At 43.0% G+C, this 24,114-nt stretch overlaps 2 protein-coding genes across 5 annotated transcripts; one reads left to right on the top strand and one right to left on the bottom strand.

Moving 5' to 3' along the window:
• Positions 1-339: 339 nt before the first annotated feature.
• Positions 340-11,272, top strand: trmt2a (tRNA methyltransferase 2 homolog A). Of its 2 annotated transcripts, none has more exons than XM_035736319.1 (12): positions 340-480; positions 764-1,395; positions 1,749-1,857; positions 2,860-3,041; positions 3,397-3,511; positions 3,877-3,992; positions 4,080-4,191; positions 9,794-9,916; positions 10,143-10,218; positions 10,450-10,566; positions 10,651-10,747; positions 10,850-11,272. In XM_035736319.1, exons 2-12 carry the CDS (start codon positions 767-769, stop codon positions 11,049-11,051), a joined length of 1,878 nt encoding a protein of 625 aa, XP_035592212.1. In that variant the 5' UTR covers positions 340-480; positions 764-766; the 3' UTR covers positions 11,052-11,272. The 2 variants fall into 2 exon arrangements, with proteins under 2 accessions (XP_035592212.1, XP_035592213.1); XM_035736320.2 differs by having other exon boundaries at positions 369-508.
• Positions 11,273-11,302: 30 nt separating this feature from the next.
• Positions 11,303-23,028, bottom strand: dgcr8 (DGCR8 microprocessor complex subunit). 3 transcript variants are annotated; one of them, XM_035736317.2, is made up of 15 exons: positions 22,868-22,999; positions 22,523-22,623; positions 21,362-22,372; positions 20,751-20,925; positions 20,378-20,520; positions 19,780-20,143; positions 19,332-19,529; positions 19,048-19,149; positions 18,832-18,930; positions 18,606-18,688; positions 18,358-18,458; positions 18,151-18,257; positions 17,740-17,867; positions 15,461-15,574; positions 11,303-13,746 (listed from the first exon to the last, which is right to left on the bottom strand). In XM_035736317.2, exons 3-15 carry the CDS (start codon positions 22,052-22,054, stop codon positions 13,663-13,665), a joined length of 2,391 nt encoding a protein of 796 aa, XP_035592210.1. In that variant the 5' UTR covers positions 22,055-22,372; positions 22,523-22,623; positions 22,868-22,999; the 3' UTR covers positions 11,303-13,662. The 3 variants fall into 3 exon arrangements, with proteins under 3 accessions (XP_035592210.1, XP_035592209.1, XP_035592211.1); XM_035736316.2 differs by lacking the exon at positions 22,523-22,623 and having other exon boundaries at positions 22,868-23,028; XM_035736318.2 differs by lacking the exons at positions 11,303-13,746; positions 15,461-15,574; positions 22,523-22,623 and having other exon boundaries at positions 17,753-17,867; positions 18,116-18,257; positions 22,868-23,028.
• Positions 23,029-24,114: the final 1,086 nt, after the last annotated feature.

Genomic DNA, 24,114 nt, shown 5'->3' on the forward strand with positions numbered 1-24,114 from the left:
ATAAAATAATGTATAAACGTATAAAATGAGCAAATTAAATCGATGAGAAAATTTGCATAATGTCGGCAAAAATCAATCTCGTTCCATCTTCTCCCACTGCCGGTCACTGGGCTTCCTCTCATTGCCATATTTGGTAGTGAGTGGAAATGCCAACCGGATGCTTCAACGCCAACTGGTGAAATATCGGGCTCAGGTTTATCTGTAGATCTAGCAGCTTCGTCAATTCCTGTGTCGGAACATTTTTTTTCTTTGTTCTAGATTTATCATTCTACCATAACACAATCAGCAGGAATCATGCAGAATGCATTCAATAAATTGTCAGTGAAAATATATAGTGACGTATTTTTTTCTTAACGCCTCATGTCAAAGTTCATATTTTCCACGTGTCCCACAAGATGGCAGCCCGCAGTTTCTTATAGTCAGAAGTGAATTGCCCATAAGCAAATATTATTTGTCAGAGCTGTAAGAGCAAAAGTGAAGGTGATTTTATTGTTTGCTCTTCTGTTTAGTAAGTCCTAGGCTCGCCGTTATTTTCAGTGCTAAATTATGCTCGTGCTTTTGGTCATTTGCTTTGCTTAATCTCAGCCACTTTGCTACACTCATTGTAACTAACTACTCCGTAAGATCTGCATAACTAAAGAAAGCAGTGCAGAAGTAGTGCATGTCTGATATGTGTATTTTCAAATGTCACTTATGAAATGCAGACTGATAGTCCAGATGAAGCACACTTTTGTTAATGATGTCCACTATCCCCCTCAAACAGAACATGACAGATGTTGGTGACATCTCAATGGTAGTTTCTCCATCACTGAATGAGGAGAAGACATCTGACCCCAAAGAAGATGCAGTAGATGGGGTGAAAACAGATGAACCCAAAGCTGAAGGTGGAGGAGAAGATGCAGCTTCTTCCGACCCCAATAATCTGTACCGCTACGTCCAAGCGGACCTCTTCACCTCTGAGATCTTCAAAGTGGAGATCCAGAACCTTCCCAAATTCATTGGTTTCAACGACTTGAAGAAGTTCCTGGAGAAGCATCGCCTTAACCCACACAAGATCAAACTGTTCGGGAAGCAGACGTTTGCCTTCGTCACCTTTAAGAACGAAGAGGAGAGGGACAAGGCCATGAAGATGGTGCACGGCATGCAGTGGAAGGGCCGGGTGCTTAGTGTGCGCCTGGCCAAGCCCAAGGCGGACCCTATGCTCAGGAAAAGGGGGCGGGATGAGGCCGGGAGTGCCGGGCAGCCCCCTTCCAAGCGGAAGGAGGCAGAGGAGGACGAGGCGCCGCTCAGCATACAGATCGCCAACGTGGTGACGCCCCTGTGGAATGTGCCTTATGAGGAGCAGCTGAGGAGGAAGGAGCAGGAAGTGGAGGGGGTGCTGCAGAGACTGGCCAGGTACAGAGATGTGTATAGGCCCATGCCATGTGTGGCTTCTGGTTCACTTCACAAGAATAACCTCAAGTGGGGCATCGATAGGATTACTGCAGTCTATTGCATTATATCCTGTCTTATTATATCCTGCCATGAAAGACACCACAGAAATGTACTAATGAGATGACTTCATACTTTATAGATGACTTTAAGGCCTTTATCTGGTCCTTCCTTTGCTCTAATGAACAGAACAATTGGACATCTTTATTTGAGTATGTCTTTAATAACAATTGCCTACAGAGAAGTCTGTTACTCAAACTACACAAAGGAAAACTGACTGTACATCATGTTATTATGTCCTCCCATTTTCTGTTCAGAGAAATAGGCAACACCAACAAAGCGATGCTGCCCTGGCTATTTGTGCAGAAGGAGAAGTACAAAAGAATGTGTTGCCCTCTGGAAGAAATTCGCCCATCTCCGTCACAGGTACAATGCAATACTGTAGAAACCTCTCTGAGTGCTGTTGTTTTGAGAACCCCAGGATGTTATATTTAAGCAAACAGGCCCGGGGGGGTATATGGCTAATATGTCAGAGCAGATCACTGCACCTGTACATAGTCCATCTGTAATTAGCCCATCCAACTACCTCATCCCCACACTCTTTATTTATTTATCTTGCTCCTTTGCACCCCAGTATCTCTACTTGTACTTTCATCTTCTGCACATCTACCATTCCAGCGTCCACCATGGCCTATTTATTGCCTTACCTTCCTTATCCTACCTCACTTGCACACACTGTATATATACTTTTTTCTACTGTATTATTGACTGTGTTTGTTTACTCCATGTGTAACTCTGTGTTGTTGTATGTGTCGAACTGCTTTGCTTTATCTTGGCCAGGTCACAGTTGTAAATGAGAACTTGTTCTCAACTAGCCTACCTGGTTAAATAAAGGTGAAAAAATAATAAATAAATAAATACCACGCCAAAGGGCTGTTCATTTGCGCAATGCAGAGAGTCTGGATACAGCCCATAGCTCTGGTATATTGGCCATATACCACAAACCCCTGAGGGGCCTTATTGAGATAATAAACAGGTTACCAACGTAATTAGAACAGTAAACAAGTCATTTTGCGTCAGCCAATAAGCATCCAGGGCTCGAACGACCTGTTTATAATAGGCCTACATATGGCTGCCTGCCCTGGCAACCTGGGGTGAACGTTTGCTGTCGCAGCTTGTACAGGTTTTCTGTGACTACATCAAGAACCTGAAATCATTATGCCTTTTTTGTTGTGGGGTTGATTTAACTAAGTCCAGATGCACTCTGGCCTTTTGATCATCCTGCTGAAAATGAGTATCTCAGCTACTAGCAAGGCGTTTGACAACCTGGTGTCTTAATGAAATACATACACTGACTGCAGTCCCTGCCTGGGTATGCACATGCTGAACTTTGACCCTAAACATCCTTTCCCTACTCTTATCATGCAGGTTGAATACAGGAACAAGTGTGAGTTTGTCATTGGTATTGGAGCGAATGAAGAGGATAAGACCATAGGCTTCAGACTGGGGAAGTACAAAGGGGGCTCCTGTGCCGTGGTGGGACCCTCAGACAGCATCCATGTCACCACTGAGGCCAAGAGAGTGGTCAGTGAGTTCCAGAAATTCATCAGGTATTAATGTCATCTTACTGAGAGGGAGGCCTCATCTCTGTCCTGCACTGATCCCGCTCTGATCACAGGACTCAATGTCACGTCTCAGTTAAATATTCTGGCCACTGTATCAGATCTGCCCTATATACACTATTTGATCTATATACTGGTTTTAGCATGCAACAAGAAGGAATTCAAAACAATGCTGCACACAGCAATACAATAGCCTGGTGGCCTCAGATCTGTTTCTGCTGAATAGACAACTTTTCTGGCATAGTTTCAACAGCTCTAGGACAACCAGGCCAGAAGAATGGGGGTGCTAGATGTAAATAATGTTATCACCTTCTTTTGACCCATAATTTGTTTATCTACACAGGACAACCCCATACTCAGTGTACAGCCCTGAGACATATGAGGGCCACTGGAAGCAGCTAACAGTGCGGACCACAAGGACCAAGCAGGCCATGGCTATGGTGTTCTTTAACCCACAGGTACAAATAAAACATTCTTCAATGTGATTAATATTACATTATAAACTGGGTGGTTCAAACCCTGCATGCTGATTGGCTGAAAGCTGCGATATCAGATCGTATACCAAAAGTATGACAAAACTGATTTTAACTGCTCTAATTACGTTGGTAACCAGTTTATAATAGCAATAAGGCGTTGCATCGTGCAAAAGAACAGCCCTTAGCCGTGGTATATTGGCCATATACCATGGTACAGAAATGTACACATTATGTGTTCTGATCTAAGAATCACTACATTCATCACTGGATTCTTCAGCTGAACATTATAATTGTAGTGACTCTCCTTTCAAATCCTGTCATTTATTCTCGCCTTTTCTACTTTGCAGAAACTTGAGGAAAAAGAACTAAATGTCCTGAAGAGCTCTATGAAAGAGTATTTCACAGAGGGTGACGGGAAAGAGAGTGGTGTAACTGCTCTGTACTTTGTGTCAGAGGGACAAAGGTAAGATCATTAGAAAAACAACAATTTAACGGTGTGAGAATGCACATGGAAATGTTGTGATTGACAGATAATGTTGTATTCACTAAGGCAATCCCCTAACCCGGAGGACTTGCCGTGTGAGCTGGTAGCTGGAGAGGAGTGTATTCACGAGGAGCTTCTTGGCCTGAAGTTCAGGATATCCCCCCATTCTTTCTTCCAGGTGAGTATCCCATGTCACGTATCGTAGCTGTAGAGTCTTCATCCTATTTACTTACCATCTTCGGTCCATTTGGCATAGTTTTTAAAATTATATTTCATTATATTGAGATAGTGTTGTATTTCCTCCACCATTTTAAGAGCCTCCAAGTTAGTGTCTCTGAGGTACAGCACTATGAACTCTGTTCTATAGCTGTAAAATACAGTGGGTATCATATTTGGAATTCTTCACATTTTAAAGTGGGAATAAAAATGATTTAATTGTCATTTTTTTGTCAACGATCTACACAAAAGACAAATTCTAACTTTTTAAATATTAATGAAAAATAAAACACTTGATTGATTAGATAAGTCTTCACCACCCCTGAGTCAATACATGTTAGAAACACATTTGGCAGTGATTACCGCTGCAAGTCTTTTTAAGTCTCTAAGAGCTTTGCATACCTGGATTGTACAATGTAAAACTAATTCAAGATGTTGGTGGTCATAGCTTGACAGCCATTTTAACTCAAAAAGCTGATTTAAATGATTATTATTATCATTATTATTTTATTTATATTTATATCACCTTTATTTAACCAGGTAGGCAAGTTGAGAACAAGTTCTCATTTACAATTGCGAACTGGCCAAGATAAAGCAAAGCAGTTCGACACATACAACAACACAGATGGAGTAAAACAAACATGTGGTCCTTCTGTAGCTCAGTTGGTAGAGCATGGCGCTTGTAACGCCAGGGTAGTGGGTTCGATCCCCGGGACCACCCATACGTAGAATGTATGCACACATGACTGTAAGTCGCTTTGGATAAAAGCGTCTGCTAAATGGCATATATTATTATTATTATTATTATTATTATTATATATTAATAATACAGTAGAAAAATAAGTCTATAAAGAATGTGAGCAAATGAGGAGATAAGGGAGGTAAAGGCAAAAAAAAGGCCATGGTGGCGAAGTAAATACAATATAGCAAGTAAAACACTGGAATGGTAGATTTGCAGTGGAAGAATGTGCAAAGTAGAGATATAAATAATGGGGTGCAAAGGAGCAAAAATAAATAAATAAATACAGTAGGAGGAGAGGTAGTTGTTTGGGCTAAATTATATATGGGCTATGTACAGGTGCAGTAATCTGTGAGCTGCTGCATTTAAGTAAAGATTTAAGTCAAAACTGTGACTTGCCCTCTCAGGAAAATGTGCTGTCTTCCTGGTAAGCAACTCCAGTGTAGATTTGGCCTTGTGTTGTAGGTTGTTGTCCTGCTGAAAGGGGAAATAATCTCCCAGTGTATGGTGTGAAGCAGGTTTTCCTCTAGGATTTTGCCTGTGCTTAGCTCTATCTCATTTATTTTTATCCTGAAAAACTCACCAGTCTTTGCTGATGTCAAGCACACCCATACCATGATTGAGCCACCACCACGCTTGAAAATAAGGAGGCAATTAATCAGTGATGTGTTGTTGGATTTGCCCCAAACATAAGGCTTTGAATTTAGGCCAAAAAGTGTGTTCCTTTGCAGTGTTTCTTTTCAGTATTATTTTAGTGCCTTGTTCCATACAGGACGCATGTTTTGTAATATTTTCACTATGTCATTTACAGTGTATTCAGAACCCTTGACCGTTTCCATATTTTGTTATGTTACAGCCTTACTCTAAAATGTATTAGATAAATAAATACATCCTCCATCTACACACAATACCCCATAATGACAAAGTGAAAACAGGTTTTTACAAATGTATTACAAATAAAAAAACTGAAATACCTTATTTACATAAGTATGCTATGAGACTCAAAATTGAGCTCAGGTGCATCCTGTTTCCATTGATCATCCTTGAGATGTTTCTACCACTTGGAGTCCACCTGTGGCAAATTCAATTGATTGGACATTTGGAAAGGCACAGACCTGTCTATGTAAAGGTCCCACAGTTGACAGTTATCATGAGGTCGAAGGAAGACCAAGCCATGAGGTCGAAGGAAGATGGCGCCGACAGTGATGGTCGCCTCGCTTCGAGTCCTTAGGAAACTATGCAGTATTTCGTTTTTAAAAATGTATTACATTGTTACCCCAGGAAATATTATTACATACAGCCGAGAAGAACTATTGGATATAAGAGCGATGTCAACTTACCAACATAACGACCAGGAATACGACTTTCCCAAAGCGGAACCTCTGTTTGGACCACCACCCAGGACAATGTATCTAATCCCAGAAGCCGACCAAAAACAACAGCGCCGCAGACGGAGCAGCCCTTTAGCAAGGACTTGCTCCCCCCCCTCTCCTTCTCCATGGCTGACTTGAGTAAAACACTTAAACGTGTTAACCCTCGCAGGGCTGTTGGCCCAGACAGCATCCCTGGCCGCGTTCTCAGAGTATACGCAGACCAGCTGGCTGGTGTGTTTAAGGACATATTCAATCACTCCCTATTCCGGTCTGCTGTCTCCACATGCTCGAAGCTGGCCACCATTGTTCCTGTGCCCAAGAAGGCAAAGGTAACTGAACTAAATGACTACTGCCCCGTAGCACTCACTTCTGTCATCATGAAGTGCTTTGAGAGACTAGTCAAGGATCATATCACCTCCACCTTACCTGACACCCTAGACCCACTTTGGTTTGCATACCGCTCCAACAGGTCCACAGACGATGCAATCGCCTGCACACTGCCCTATCCCAAAAATAATACCTATGTAAGAATGCTGTTCATTGACAACAGCTCAGCATTCAACTCCATAGTACCCTCCAAGCTCATCATCAAGCTGGAGGCCCTGGGTCTCAACCCGTCCTGTGCAATTGGGTCCTGGACTTTCTGACGGGCCGCCCCCAGTTGGTGATGGTAGGAAACAACATCTGTACTTCGCTGACCCACAACACTGGGTCCCCACAAGGGTGTGTGCTCAGCCCCCTTCAAACTCCCTGTTCACCCATGACTGCGTAGCCAGTCATCAAGTTTGCAGACAACACAACAGTAGTGGGCTTGATTACCAACAACCACGAGACAGCCTACAGCGAGGAGATGAGGGCACACGGAGTGTGGTGTCAGGAAAACAACCTCTCACTCAATGTCAATAAAACAAAGGAGATGATCGTGGACTTCAGGAAACAGCAGAGCGACCACCCCCCTATCTACATTGAAGGGACAGCAGTGGAGAAGGTGGAAAATTAAGTTTCCTTGGCGTACATATCACAGACAAACTGAAATGGTCCACCCAAACAGACAGTGTGGTGAAGGCGCAACAGTGTCTCTTCAACCTTAGGAGGCTGAAGAAATTTTGCTTGTCACCCAAAACTCTGATAAACCTTTGCAGATGCACAATTGAGAGCATCCTGGTTTGGCAACTGCACCACCCTCAACCTCAAGGCTCTCCAGAGGGTGGTGCGGTCTGCACAATGCATCACTGGGGGCAAAACTACCTGCCCTCCATGGCACCTACAGCACCCGATGTCACAGGAATGCCAAAAAGATCAAGGACAACAACTACCCACCTCAAGCTGAACCTCGGCAAGACGGAGCTGCTCTTCCTCCCGGGGAAGGACTGCCCGTTCCATGATCTCGCCATCACGGTTGACAACTCCATTGTGTCCTCCTCCCAGAGCGCTAAGAACCTTGGCGTGATCCTGGACAACACCCTGTCGTTCTCAACTAACATCAAGGCGGTGGCCCGTTCCTGTAGGTTCATGCTCTACAACATCCGCAGAGTACGACCCTGCCTCACACAGGAAGCGGCGCAGGTCCTAATCCAGGCACTTGTCATCTCCCGTCTGGATTACTGCAACTCGCTGTTGGCTGGGCTCCCTGCCTGTGCCATTAAACCCCTACAACTCATCCAGAACGCCGCAGCCCGTCTGGTGTTCAACCTTCCCAAGTTCTCTCACGTCACCCCGCTCCTCCGCTCTCTCCACTGGCTTCCAGTTGAAGCTCGCATCCGCTACAAGACCATGGTGCTTGCCTACGGAGCTGTGAGGGGAACGGCACCTCAGTACCTCCAGGCTCTGATCAGGCCCTACACCCAAACAAGGGCACTGCGTTCATCCACCTCTGGCCTGCTCGCCTCCCTACCACTGAGGAAGTACAGTTCCCGCTCAGCCCAGTCAAAACGGTTCGCTGCTCTGGCTCCCCAATGGTGGAACAAACTCCCTCACGACGCCAGGACAGCGGAGTCAATCACCACCTTCCGGAGACACCTGAAACCCCACCTCTTTAAGGAATACCTAGGATAGGATAAAGTAATCCTTCTCACCCCCCCCCCCCTTAAAAGATTTAGATGCACTATTGTAAAGTGGCTGTTCCACTGGATGTAATGAGGTGAATGCACCAATTTGTAAGTCGCTCTGGATAAGAGCGTCTGCTAAATGACTTAAATGTAAATGTACCCGAGCCACTATGTCCTCTCACTGTCAACTGCGTTTATTTTCAGCAAACTTAACGTGTAAATATTTGTATGAACATAAGATTCAACAACTGAGACATAAACCGAACAGGTTCCACAGACATGTGACTAAAATAAATGGAAATGTGTCCCTGAAAAAAGGGGGGGATAAAAAATCAAAAGTAACAGTCAGTATCTGATGTGGCCACCAGCTGCATTAATTACTGCAGTGCATCTCCTCCTCATTGACTGCACCAGATGTGCCAGTTCTTGCTATGAGATGTTACTCCACTCTTCCACCAGGGCACCTGCATGTTTCCGGACATTTCTGGGGGGAATGGCCCTAGCCCTCACCCTCCGATCCAACAGGTCCCAGACGTGCTCAATGGGATTGAGATCCGGGTTCTTCGCTGGCCATGGCAGAACAATTACATTCCTGTATTGCAGGAAATTACGCAGAGAATGAGCAGTATGGCTGGTGGCATTGTCATGCTGGAGGGTCATGTCAGTCCGATAATGCTGTGACACACCGCCCCAGACCATGACGGACCCCCCCATCTCCAAATCAATCCCGCTCCAGAGTACATGCCTCGGTGTAGCGCTAATTTCTTTGACGATTAACGCAAATCTGAACATCGCCCCTGGTGAGACAAAACCACGACTCGTCAGTGAAGAGCACTTTTTGCCAGTCCTGTCTGGTCCAGCGACGGTGAGTTTGTGCCCATAGGCGACGGTGTTGCCGGTGATGTCTGGTGAGGACCTGCCTTACAACAGGCCTACAAGCCCTCAGTCCAGCCTCTCTCAGCCTATTGCGGACAGTCTGATCTCATCAGATCTCATCTAGAGCAGTGATGTTTTGGGGCTGTTGCTGGGCAACATGGACTTTCAACTCCCTCCAAAGATTTTCTATGGGTTTGAGAGAAATAAGCATTATGTGCATATGGAAAATCTCTGGGATCTTTTATTTCAGCTCATGAAACATGGAACCAACACTTTACATTTTATATTTTTGTTGCAAAGTCACACTTTACTCCTGAAGTAATTTAGGCCTTCCTCAACAAGGGGATGAATACTTATACAACAACTATATTTTAATTATTACAAATGTATTTTCCCTTTTCACATTATTGCGTATCCTATCCATTGACCCACAAAAATCACAATTATATTTCAATCCCATGTTGTAACACGGCGAAAAAATGCAAGAGGAATGAATACTTATTATACTCACTGAATGTCATTGACCAGGTGAACACAGGGGCAGCTGAGGTGCTGTACTCAGCTGTAGGAGAATGGGCCCAGCTGGACAAGGACAGCACTGTGCTGGACGTATGCTGCGGGACAGGAACCATTGGCATCTCACTGGCTAAGGTACTATAGAGAACAAGAGAAATGTGTTAGTTGACTTATAAATAAAGACATATGGCATCCTACATACATAACAAGCAGGGTTGGGGGTCAAGTGCATTTCAGTTAAGGAAGTAAACTGAAATGGTATTTAACACAACCCTGATTACAACTGTATGGATCAATCCGTCTGGAAATGGATTAGTCCCTTTCTCTGTTGACATTATGAGTCGCACCCTGTGTCCTCCAGAGGGTGAGGAAGGTGATTGGGATAGAGATGTGTCAGGAAGCAGTGAAGGATGCCAAAGTCAACGCGAAGATCAATGGTAAGAGGCTAAAACATATTGGTACCCTGGCATCTACTAACACTTGACCAATGAGGCCAGAAAGAGTTAAGCCTGACATACAGTACATGTTCAAATCTAATATCTAATATCTAAAATCATACATATCTAATATCTAACTCTTGAATATTCCCGACCCTCTGCCTAATCAATCCCCAATACATTTTCTCTAGTGCTATGAGAGAGAACCTGACTGTGACTGAAATATTTCAGGGCTGAGTAATATTGAGTTCCACTGCGGAAAGGCTGAAGATGTGTTCCAGATGGTGCTCAACGCTGTCGTATCCCCCAGCATCACCGCCATCGTGGACCCACCAAGAGCGGGCTTACGTATGTTACAAAATATACTGAATCAGTTTGTCCATGCACTGTATATTTCAATTGAGTGACAGTAATTGATTGTCTACCATCTAGATTCAAAGGTCATTCTGGCAATCAGGAGAGCGGAGCATCTGAAAAGGCTGGTTTATGTGGCATGCAATGCCAAGGCAGCCATGAACAACTTCATAGAGTGAGTATAATACCCTATCCTTTTCATTCTGCACGTGCAGACCAAACATTCAGTATGTCATCTCCATGGGGATTCTTCTGGTTCTAAATTTGATCTGTGTAGTCTGTGCAGGGCTCCCTCCAACCGTGTACGTGGAGCTCCGTTCCGTCCGGTGCGGGCAATGGCTGTGGACCTCTTCCCCCAGACCATGCACTGTGAGATGCTGCTGCTCTTTGAGAGGGTGGATTACAGCTCCAAGAGCAGCAGTGAGAAACCTGAAGAAATGACCCAGGGCACTAGCGAGAAGCCAACCACCACAACTTAGTAGCACAACCGTTGACCCTTTGCAATCTCACTATCTGCTCATTAAGTTAACTGTTTTCTACTTAATGTTCTACACGTTAATATGTAATCAACGTTATATGGATTCTGTAGTTATTGTACCATTAGGGGCAGGATAACACTGCATTTCAGTTTTATTTTATTACTGCCTTGCTGTGTAATATTGTTTTACAACTTAAAAATAAAAAGATCTCAGTAAAATAAGCCCTTGTTGATGACTAATACAAGCAGGGGTCAGCCATGACAACTTTATTTGCATAAATGAATTTCACTGAAAGTCAACTGTGATTTGGGATTGCTACTTCATTTTCTAGGCAGCAATATCTAGCAAATAACTTCAAGTGTAAAAAGCATTTTCACACACACTTGGTAAGACAGAACACACAGGGGGAAGCACATTCGTAAAGCAATCTAACACAGCAGCCTTGTTCCCATATACAATGAAGTGTTAAGGTGCAGTAGACATTCAGGAAAAGCCACACAAACCAAATACTTCACAACGAATGCACAGCAATTTATATTTTGTTCTATCAGGTATTGCATCTTTTTTTCCTTTCATGTATTGTGTGCAGCAACCTACAGTATTCTATAAAAATGCATAAGACTAAGCTTTGGTTCACACTGCTCCTTTAGCTATCAGATTTAATAATGACATGATTGTATTTTGTTAAGAGGTAAAGTGTACCAACTTCATTCCTGTAGATTGCCTTTTGAGGAGAGGATCACAGTTACACAAATGCTTGAAAATGTGATTGATCAGTTGTCACAATGTTTGCAAACAAACATACACAAAACCTTAATTCTTATTTAAAATCCATATATGCTAAAGGCAATTCTTTCAAAATATCAATATTACTGTCTTGTCAAATTATAAACAGGCTTAACAATAAATGCTGTAACAAGTAAGAGAGGCTTGGTCTATCCATTTCCCTTTAAGAGGGGACCTGGGCCCTGTGAATACTCTGGGGAGCCCTGGGTGAACTTAGGTAACAGGTAGCCAATTGTTTTCTTATCCGTTTATGGGTCCTTAAAGGGAAAGTCAAATCGCTTGGTTTTTTTTCTTCCATTAGTCCACTGTTAAAGTCCTTTAGTGTTTTGCAGGTTAGCAGTCAAGTTAAGAAATTGGGACTTTCAAGAAGCAAAGTGCCACATTATCATGATGCAAAATGTCTATCACAGCAGCTGAACTGTACCAAACAGTAAGATGGCCTGCATGTTGTATTGTTTTGCTTTAAATAGAGTCCAAAAAATAATTAAGCGACTAACACAGAAACAAACAAAAAAGTATTCTTAAATATGTAACTACCTTGAATATCTCAATCACTTCAATGACTACAGTACTCCAAGCCCTAGTGCCTGTGTTCTGTCTGCAGTGCTAACATGGCAACAGGATCTTAGCTATATGGATCAGCCTTGTTGTCAGCTGTCCATTGATATGTTTCATCCTGTGCTACGAAAAAACAAAAAGGCAATTAAAATCATTAGTCCCGCTTAATAGGTCTCGAGATGAATGTCCGTTCCCTAATCAATTCCTCGCACTGAAGACCACGAGCATGTAACAAGTATATGACTGGGGCCTCCCGTGTGGGACAGTGGTCTAAGGCACTGCATCGCAGTTGCTAGCTGTGCCACTAGAGATCCTGGTTTGAGTCCAGGCTCTGTCATAGCCGGCCGCGACCGGGAGACCCATGGGGCGGAGCACAATTGGCCCTGCGTCGTCCGAGTTAGGGGAGGGTTTGGCTGACAAGGATGTCCTTGTCCCATTGCACTCTAGCGACTCGTGCGGCTGGCTTCCGGGTTAAGCGGGCCTTGTGTCAAGAAGCAGTGCGGCTGTAACTACCAATTGGATACCAAGACATTTTGGAGAAAAAAGGTTAAAAGTAAGAACAAAAAATGAATAAACCCCAAAACATGACCGGACAGCAACTTTTTTCTTAACAGGTTCACAAGCAAATGAAGTTGGCCATCCAAATTATACACAACATCAATCATCAATAATTAACAGCATATAAATTAGTTTCCCACAGCGTACCTGTATAGCAAAAGAGGAGAGAGCAAACTAATCGGCGAGAATAGGCAATGCTTTAAGTATACAAGGAAACCTGTTAGGAATGTTCAGTCTCTGTAAAGTATCAGGTACTTTAGGTTATATTTGGAGCGTATTATAAATTCAATCAATGCAATATAAATGTAGGGGTGAGGGGTCTAGTGGTTGTCAGCAGTTATTACTACGCACAGTAAACAGGCTGACAATTTCTTGTGGATCTTAGATACATCAACCAATCTGTCTGCAACCCTTATGGTTCAATTTATAGAAGTGCCACTGTGTAGAGATTGCATCTAGAGGTAGATGGTGTTAACTCTACTGTCTGTTAGTGCATTTGTCCTAATCCTACCCACTAACAATGAATCAAAAATACCTTTGGAGTAAAATAAACAGCTTGGAGACAGTGCTAAGAAGATGACCACCGCTATACTAGAAATGTCCAGTTGTATTGCCATTTTACAATGATGGTGGAGTGGCTTTTAAAATCGGACAGTGACTATGGCTACCATTGGTCAGTGCCATGTTAGATTGGTTGCAGTGATGGTTCCTAGACGTCAACAGTGCAGAGGGGCTGACTACCAGGCTGTGCTGACTCCATTATGGTCATCTTGGGCTTCTTCCTGGTTTCCTCCTGAACACAACATAAAAGACACATCAGGGTTGTATTCATTAGTGCACACAGTAGCAAAATGTTTTGCACCAGAAAACAAAAACAAGCATTTCTTATTGGACAAGTTCAGGTAGTTTCCTAATGTTCAGTGCCTAATGAATAAACCCCAGAAAACAGTTTGAACTGCTGCACCAACCTGTGAGAAACTTACCTGGGGGGAAAAAAATTATTCAAGATCATAATCCAGGCTACATTTACAACCAAACATGACTTACCAAATCTCCTTAGTGTCTTTGAAATATAAGGTACGGAGCATGACAGCCCAATAGCCATCATCACTGTTACATCCTCAGAAAGCATGAGCTCCTGAGTTTGGAAGATCTTGTACAATACACGGACGCATGTCTTGTTTTCAAGATCCTAAATGGCCTGGCTCCCCCTCCACTCAGTATTTTTGTTAAACAGAAAACCCAAACATATTGCAGCAGATCCACAAGGTCTGCCATGAGAGGTGACTGTATAGTTCCCTTAAGGAAAAGCACATAGTAAATCCGTTCTCTCTGTAAGAGCTTCCCATGTCTGGAATACACTGCCATCAGACACACGTAACTGCACCACATATCACTTTCACAAAATGCTTGAAGACATGGCTAAAGGTCAATCAGATTTATGAACATCCCGAGCTGTGTGTTGCCGCTTTCCATATTGTCTGTTGTCTGTAGCTTGTGAGGTGTGGAAACACTGTTGCTTTTATGAATTTTGTCCTGCTGCATTTTGTTCTATGTTGCTATGTCTGTATGCTACGTCTTGCTTGTCCTATGTTGCTCTGTCTGTATGCTATGTCTTGCTTGTCCTATGTTGCTCTGTCTGTATGCTATGTCTTGCTTGTCCTATGTTGCTATTGTCTATATTGCAATTGTTTTTAATAACCTGCCCAGGGACTGCGGTTGAAAATTAGCCGGCTGGCTAAAACCGGCACTTTTACTGAAACGTTGATTAATGTGCACTGTCCCTGTAAATATAAATAAACTCAACAGTGCAGAGACATGGCAAAAGGCACAAAGGCCAGAAGAATTTAGTCTAGGTACAAAGGTTGGAAGATATATGCTACTCCAAATATCACAGTATAATAGTTCTGCGCCGGTAATGGCTAGATAATTCCACTGTGCAATTTGTGCTTATTTACAATATTACAGTCGCATTATCATTAAATAATCTTATGGCAAATAAATAAGGCTTAGTTAATGTAAACGTTATATTCAACATATTGATACAATTTAACTGATAAAACTGCAGTTTTGATTTTTAAAATTCAAATAGCGTATAGCCTTGCACATCACGATATATCGTCAATGTCAAATATCACGATATTGGATTTAATCATATATCGGCACAATCCTACTAGAGTCCGTGCAGCTTAGACAGCCTGACAGGGTTCGAGTGAAAGGTAGAACCCTCTAGAACAGGGCTCTCCAACCCTGTTCCTGGAGAGCTACCATCCTGTAGGTTTTTGCTCCAACCCTAATCTAGCACACCAGATTCTACTTGATAAGCGGAATCAGGTTAGTTAAAACTGGGGTAATAGTCAACAGCTACAGGAGGGTAGCTCTCCAGGAACAGGGTCGGAGAGCCCTGCTCTAGAAAGAAACTCCCTGACGAGGCCAAACGCAGAGGTTAACACCAGAGACCTAAGATCTAGTTGGAGCTCCTACTACACTTTACAGCTAACCCTTACCCTCTCCTTAGCCAGTTTCCTCATCTCGTCTTGCAGTTTGTTCAGGATGTGAAGATTTGGCCTGTTCTTTTTGGCATACTGCTGAAGTTCAATCACACTCTTGTCTGAATTTTCCTGCAGAGAACATAAAAAACAACATCTATAGAAATGACAGATATACATCTGGTTGAAAGAGGAGCAGCATATGCAATCAGATCAGTACTAATCAGTTTTGCCAAAGCTGAGCCGAAGTCTATATGACCCAACAGCAGTGGAGTGGCTATGGCGAGATAAAGTATATGAGGTGTACAGCAGATTTTCCGTTAGCTGCCAATAACCTTTTTAAAAAGCCTATAAATAAAATTGGCGCAGGTCAATTGTCCGGGAGAAAAAATAAAATCCCATTGCGAAATAATGCATTTTTGCTTGAAATACCAGTCGATGTAGCGGGAGACATGCTGAAACAGCTCATCAAACAGCTGTTTGTTGCTGCAATCGCTTGTCAATATTTTTATCAAAACACAGCCACGATTGAAAGGCCTACTTTCCCCCCGCCCCTCAACTGGTAAATTGAAGCTCATTGGTACTAGGCAGGCTTCAGCACATCACACACCACTTTGCAGTGAGCTGGAGACGATTTCCATTTTGAAGACATACTTAACGGTTTGAAACCTGAACATTTTACTACATATTTTGAGGCATGTCTTACCTTGCCAAAGTAGCCTTGCCAAAATCTAACCAAACGTGCAGGCAATTATTTCATAAAGACTTCCATATGCCATTGAAACAAGTAGCCTTTTTCTCTCATGTCCTATTGGTTTTCAAATCAACTTTCTTTCATTGTCCAGTAACCAAAGACACAATCCTAGTCATATGAACAACCCATGCTACTTTTGGCATATTTAGATATCCCCTCTTTCTAAAATCTCTGTTACATGAAATCACTCACAATGGTGTTTTCCGGTAATTGCATTATGGAACTAACATTTGTGGGTAGCCTACTGCCTTCTGTGCATTGTTGCGCTTAGAATGTGAAGAAATAACAGTTTATCAACATTTTAAGCTAAACCTTCTGATCTGTTACATGAGTCTCATTGCTTTTGAACGTGTGTTTTTTTTCATGTAGCCTGGGCCTACTGGTTGTATGAATTTGGGATCTATCGTCCCACAACTGTCCCAGATTCTGTTTGGAATAAGCCATTTCTTTCTCGACAAGCTGACCAATAGAATAGGTCAACTTTTCTTATATGGGGGTTAGCAGATTGACTAGGCTAGAGATTTTGTTGTTCATTACTCATCTTGTTGGTTGAGGAAAAGTAAATGTGGACAGTTATTCTAACATAAGAGGAGTGTGGGTTTCAAGTTTGGGGAAGCTAATTTTCACCATAAAAATGCCCCTTCCATGCATCCTGATGTAAGATAGCATACCCTTCATAATGTGATGATTAGATTGGAGTCATAATTTAGGCTAATAATACAACTCAATCACTGTTCGCAAAAAAGACTGTTGAATGCAGTGTGTAGTGGCGTAGAGTAGACAGGCTATAACACAGGAAAATGTTGGCCTTTCATAAACACAATTCATGCAATTCTACTACATTTTATATGACTGGAGACATTACCAAAATCTTTTTTAATACAACCAAAATTAAAAGGGTAATTCTCTGGGCCTATGAAAAGGGGAGAAGAATACAATATGATGTCCATCTAACCTCGAGGAAGAAATTATTGTCCAAAAAACAAACAAGTGTCACTAACCCAATGATAAAAACAGTGAATATGCACACTCACCAGCGATATGGCCGATGTTCTCCGCTGGTGCTAATTAAGTTAAAGAATTCTAATAAATAAAAGACAGATTGGAGTGTCTTCTCATTGTCTTCTATTTACAGAAATATCAATTTTGCTTTCCAAACAGTTTTTCCATTCATGTATTTTTAAATATTGCAATATGCCTGGCTGGGTCTCTCTGTTTTTCACTGACAGTCGCAACTCATCAATCATCGGTTTGGTATTTGCTGCGTGCTCTGCCCAAATTGCTGGCCCTTCAGACTGTAGGCTATCCAAAATAAAACAATCCACACTTTTTTTTAAAAGAAGCTTATAATCCGCTGGCCAAACCATGCTTTCTGGTGTAGTAGCCGATTTTGAATTATTTTATTTATTTGTGTATAGACAGGAGTAAGCTATTTTGGCAATTTAATAAAAATGTACTTTGTCCGGTAAATTCAAATGCTGCCGGTCAAATGAATGGCGCCACATTTTCCCAACAGAAACCCCAGTGTACAGGTAGTACTTACCTTTTTTACCATCTTATTGCTCTCTCTGCCGTACATGCGGAGCAGTGACCCCCAGTTCTTCACGTGAGGGTGCAGCATCTGTAGGATCTTCTGAGACGCCAGCTGCTTCCCCACACGTTTATTCTTGCCTGAAAAATAAAACAAAACACTGATTACTCCCATTTGTAATGCTAACACATTTACACGACACAGAGCGGCTTTGAGCAGGACAAATCAGAGCCGTAATACTGTATATACAAAGGCACAAACAGTGTCCAGTGTAAAGGTTGGCTGAATTCTCTATACATGGCTCAGACAAAAAACAGAGCACTTGTAATGCTGCTTTTACACTACATTAACACAGAGTGGCATGGAGCATGTTAGGTCTGGGACTTGCTGTGGTGACTGGAGGGTCAGTGTGGGGCTACATACACCATCCGCGCACGGTATGCTTTCCACACGTCATCACATATTCACTCTTCTGGTTCTTTCCTGGGATCACCTCAAACTTGATGCTGGTGTCACCCATTCCATGGTTTCTGCAGGGCACAAGATATGGTTGAAATTCAAGGTTAATAGATGAATCAGATCAGAACTAGGAATTGAAGGTATTCTTACACCTCATGTCATGAGTCTTACCTCTTAAGGCACTCGTGTAGAATCTGATATGGCGAGAGTAATCCTGCTTTATTGGTCAGTTCGTACACCCTTGAATCTTCAATACTGATATGATTAAAATACTGCAGGAAACAAAAACGCATGAATGGACATTAGTATTCATCCAGCTTACCAACCCGCTGGTAAAGTTCAATGTTATAAAAGAGACATGTTATCAGACCAAACACATTGAATTAAATGGCTTTCCAATGATTGACAGGCTGATATACCTCCAGTTCGTCCCCTTCTACAAGCTTCTCCTCAGACGTCTGCTTCACAAAGTCAGGGATGAGAATCTCCAGTGTGGCTCGAGCTACAGGGGAGACATCAGTGAAACAACAAGCCAAATGGTCTGCTATATTATGACTTAAACACATCTTACAGTGTCCAGACAGCCTTTGCAGCTGCTTCAGAAGATCCATCATTATTTTAATTTGTGAGATAAGAGTACTGTACCAGCTTTATTCTTGGCAAGTTTTTTACTGCTTGCAGTTCCTGTGCCATATGTCACTCCCTCTATTATGACGGAGGCTCCAAAGGGTTCACTTGGGTTCTCTGGGGATATAGAAAAGACAGGATGCGTTTGGCCCAGCCAGAGCTTTGGCGATTTGTTTTGTTCGAAGAAAAGCATGTCACTTGTACAAGCTAGTGGAAATCAACAGAGGGACTTACCACATTCAAAAAAGTTGTAAACAGGTCGGACCTTTAAGACACGTTGCATATATTCATGTAGGATGCAAACTTCAGATTTCCCATTTGGGTTAATGACAAACTCTGAGAAAAAGAAAGGAAAGAGTTGAGATTACCTCAATACTCCTCACTGAAATAGTTATTAAACTATGCATGCATCCACAATGGCACTATATAGTGTACTACTTTTGACCAGAGCCCTATAGGACCTGTGAATAAGATTCCAATTCAGATGTAGCCTGTGGTTCTTCTTATGCATCCGGTACCTTTCTTGGTGGGGGTATCTGATACAGACAGAGTGATGAGTTTCTGGTTGGCAGGCAGAATGGGTCTCTCTGACTCAGCCTGTTTCCTCTTGATGTCCCTGTTGAACTGCCTGCGCTCTGCCCAAGTACGGAACTTCTTCACGGTCACTTGTTCAAAGTCAAAGCACTTCTCCAGGTAGCTGCGGAACTCCTCAATTTCTGGCGGGGTGTCAATAAGGGAGGGGTATAGGTTATATTGTCACTTTAATTAACATGTATAGATATTCTTCACATGATGTGTCCTATACATTTTTATTGCAAGAAGTCTAGAAAATGTCAAGGCCCACGCCCACAAACACACTGTCATCCCCTATGTTTACAAGAAATTAAACATACCATCAGCCATGGCATTCAAAACTACTACCTGCTGGCAAGTCAATTGCTCATCATGGAGTGTGTTCACCCTTACCTATCGATTCATCTTTGCACACCTCCACCTTGGCCCTGACCTGTCCGAGAGCCCCCTGGGCCATCTCACAGGAGTGGGGCATCTTGCCATGCAGGACAGGGCACCCCTTTATGGTCCCCTCTGTGACCAGGCCTGTCTCCATCTCTACCTCCACCTGTCCCTCCCCCAGGCCCACAGTGGTAGGGTCCTCCTGGGCAGTGGAGTCAGGCTCGTCTGGTCTCTCCACGGAGTCTGCCTCCTCCCCAGGCTTCACCGGAGACACTTCAGCGTTGGGCGTCACCTCTCCGTTCTGTTCCCTCTCCTCGCGATCCTTAATCTTCCTATAGTGCAGGCAAGGGATGCTACTAGTGGGAGGGTCATGTTTCTGTACACAAGGGGCAAGAGAAGTTTGGTCATGGTTAGAAGCCAATTGTTAGTTGTTTGAGGAGAAATATTCCTTTAGTTTGACCATTCCTACCAAAACACAAATTATACACCAGTATAGTGAATAACAATGGGGTTCCTGGCATGTTACTAAACAAACCAATAAACAAAAAAAAAGGTTTAAAATGTACAGCAGTAACAGGTTTCTATCTGTCTAATGTATTCTACGTCCTACCCTGATGCTCCCGGACCCCAGAAAGTAAGGTCTGGACCAGGTCACCACTCTGGTCTCTCTGTGCAGGTAGACTGGAATGCCAGAGTTATGGAATGTCATGATCCATCCGTCAGGTAGTGGCTCAGTGGGTGGACGCCCACGACCTAGGAAATACACACACATCAATACACACAAACACGAGACGCTACACATGAAACATATGCACCACATATACACACAATCTGAATCTACTACACATCTCACACCATCAATGTCCTCTCACCAACATGTGCCACTCGGTATAAGATATGATATGAACACACAACATCAGTATGTGCCAGGCTCAGATACTACGTTACAAAAGGCAGATCAGCGCCAGACATCGACCACTCACTCTTCAGGACTGTCTTAATTTTGGTCATCATGGGCTGAACACCTCCCTCCACATCCCTGTCGGATGCGTGATCACTGTCTCCTGCATACTCAACAGCCCCCTCTGCCAGGCGCATCTTTTTGGGCACGGGCATGCCCTCCTCCAGCAGAGCGTCTACATCATTGTCAAAGTCCTCCTGGAAAAGACATTCATTGAGGGTGGGGAGAAGGGAGAAGACCTAACCAGTCATGACTTATGGTTAAGAGAGTACATTCAAACACACTTTTAGCATACGGACTATGTAAATTTCCAGTAGGAAAGATATGGAACTCCAGCTGCTTCCATCAAGAATAAAAAGGATGCACAAGCTGACATTTTTCTGGTGCCATTGGAATATAATGTCAGAATGAATGGCTGACTATAAACCATTAACATTTTCATTGGTGAGACAAATCGTACTGGGCTGGCATTGTAGCACATCCTCCAGTTGCTGGAACTGTGCTAGAAAATTATTCAAGCCAGCACAGTACGGTTTGGGATAGCCCTTTAGTGTGAAACGTGCACAAAATATCAGTGAGTGGATGATGATGAGGCTCTGCAGAGGCAAAGACAGGGCCCCTTTGGTTACGTACCTCATATGAGATATTTAGGTTCTCTTCGTCAGCATGATCCTGTTGAACTATGACCTCTGACCTGAACCCCCCCTGCTGCACATCCTCCGTGTCCAGGAAGTCCTGACTGAAGTCCTCCAGCTCATCTAGGACCGCAAACTCCACTTTGTTCTCCAGGTCTGCCTCTGCCTCCTCCCCTCTCCTCCCTGCACTGACCACCCCAGGCCCTGAGCTACCGTCCACAGCCCCTGGCTCTGTATCAGCATCATAAAACTCACCATTAAGGCTCTCTGAGCTGGTCTCCCCTTCACCACCACCCTCCTGACCTATCCCTGTGTACAGCACCTTCCTATCTTTGCTCCTACTGGTGTCTACGACACTGACACTGATCTTAATGTCTCTGAGTAATTTGAGGTCTGGCAGAAACTTGGTGACAAGGGGTGCGTGGCGGGCTGTTCTAGGGCACGAGGTGCCGGGTTCAGCCTCATCTGACAGGTTATTAATGAAGGTTATGGAGCCCTTGGTCTGGAGGCCCTGGCCCCCTGCTGGGGTGTGTGTGTGTCCATCACCACCAGAGCTAACGTCCATTTCCTCTGCGTCACTGGACGTTTGCAGGGGGGGTGTTGGAGGCTGCGCTTTACCATTAAGGCCCTCCGAGTTCAAATCATCAGGTGGCTCCAACGGTAAGGGGGGTAATATGTCATCCATCTCCATGTTGACTTATTTCTTATGAATTACTAAATATAACTGCTCTATGGGTCACCCTGACTGTTTTGGCAATTATTTCTCATAAGCTTTCAGCTAAAAGGCATGCAGAAGCACATTGCACACAATATTTAGAAGAATAAAAAAAATCCCTGTATTGACCATGTACCAGTGTTGAATATGCTAAGATGACTACATTGTTCTTTGCATTAATGTAGACAGTCTTTTAGAATCACTGTCTCAATTATTGGAAATCACAATGCATTCAGCTTATATTGCTCAGATCTAGGCACTATTCATCCTCCACTGGCGAATCTTCTGTCAGAGCTAGAAAAAGCAAGATAACACAGTCAATGACAAACCAAGAGAACAACATTGAGATGCAATAATTTTGACATACGTTACTGTATGCCTTGTAGAATGTAGCCGAGTGGAAGCTATGCACATTATGAATCACTTTTAAGATGGAGAACTAACACAGACAGAAATGAGTGCGAGTCTTTGCAATCCTTGCTTGATTGCAGAATGCTAACGTTAGCTTGCTGCCTGTGCAAGATAGTTGGCAAACTCGATTCACCCTGCAATTTCAAGTAATGCAGAAACTTTAGCTACTGGTTAGCAATATAGGGCGACTTCCAAACTGAACGACATGGAAAGATGACACATTGTATTGTCCTTCTACGCACGAGCCTAGCTAGTTAACTTTAACAACCTGGCTAGCTTAACTAAAACTTGAAGCTAAGCGATTTAGCTACACAATAAGGTATCAAAATGACTAGACAAAACACTAACCACAGAAACAGACCAGATTTGATCACTCACCTATATTTTATTTCCTCCATTTTATTTTCTTTGCTAGCTAATATAAATTATGTTATTCTTCTGACGAGGCCAGACAGACCCCGTTCCGCCATCTTGCCGAATGCTGCAAACTGCTGCAGACTGCTTCGGAAGTTCCACCCCCAATACCGGCTTTTTTAAGATTGACCGCTCATGTGTCCATTCACCATTTAGTTCCACATGAGCACACCAATCACCAAACGATAAAGGCAGACCTTTCACCGGGACGAAATACTGCCGGAATAAATAGACCAATCAAACATTAGAATAGATTACAGTTTACAATTCAGAACGGTAGGAACAGTTGGGTTGAGAAGTGCAGTGGCCGCATACTGTCGATAGGTGGCAATCATCTTCACCAGTAACATTGTATGCAAAATAGCTATCGTTCATCAACATATATACTTTAGAATTGATGAGAAATTGTATCAAATTAGATCTTTGTTTTGATGGATAATCAATCCCCTGATTAGATTACAACCCCGCTGTTTATAATCAGCATGAATACAATGTACAGACATAGCCATCATGTTTACTGAAGAACCAAAAATGTCTGCGATTTAAATCAGAATCAATATACTACACTAAACAAAAATATAAATGCAACATGTAGCCGAGTGTTGGTCCCATGTTACATGAGCTGAAATAAAATATCCCTGAAATTGTCCAAATGCACAAAAAGTATATTTCTCTAAAATGTGGTGCACAAATTTGTTTACATCCCTGTTGGTGAGCATTTTTTCCTTTGCCAAGATAATCCATACACCTGACAGATATGGCACATCTAGAAACTGATTAAATAGCATGATCATTAAAAAGGTGCACCTTGTGCTGGGAGCAATAAAAAGCCACTCTAAAATGTGCCGTTTTGTCACACAACACAATGCGACAGATGTCTCAAATTTTGAGGGATTATGTAATTGGCATGCTGACTGCAGGAATTTCCACCAGAGCTGTTCCCAGATAATTTAATGTTAATTTCTCTACCATAAGCCGCCTCCAACTTTGTTTAGAGAATTTGGCAGTACGTCCAACCGGCCTCACAATCGGAGAACATGAGTATGGCGTCGTGTGGGCAAGTGGTTTGCTGATCTCAACATTGTGAACAGAGTGCCCCATGGTAGCGGTGGGGTTATGGAATGGCATAAGCTACAACTACATTTTACCGATGTCAATTTGAATGCACAAAAATACCGTGATGAGATCCTGAGGCCCATTGCAAGGATCTT

Source organism: Oncorhynchus keta, chromosome 25 (assembly GCF_023373465.1).
Source record: "Oncorhynchus keta strain PuntledgeMale-10-30-2019 chromosome 25, Oket_V2, whole genome shotgun sequence".
Taxonomy (NCBI): domain Eukaryota; kingdom Metazoa; phylum Chordata; class Actinopteri; order Salmoniformes; family Salmonidae; genus Oncorhynchus; species Oncorhynchus keta.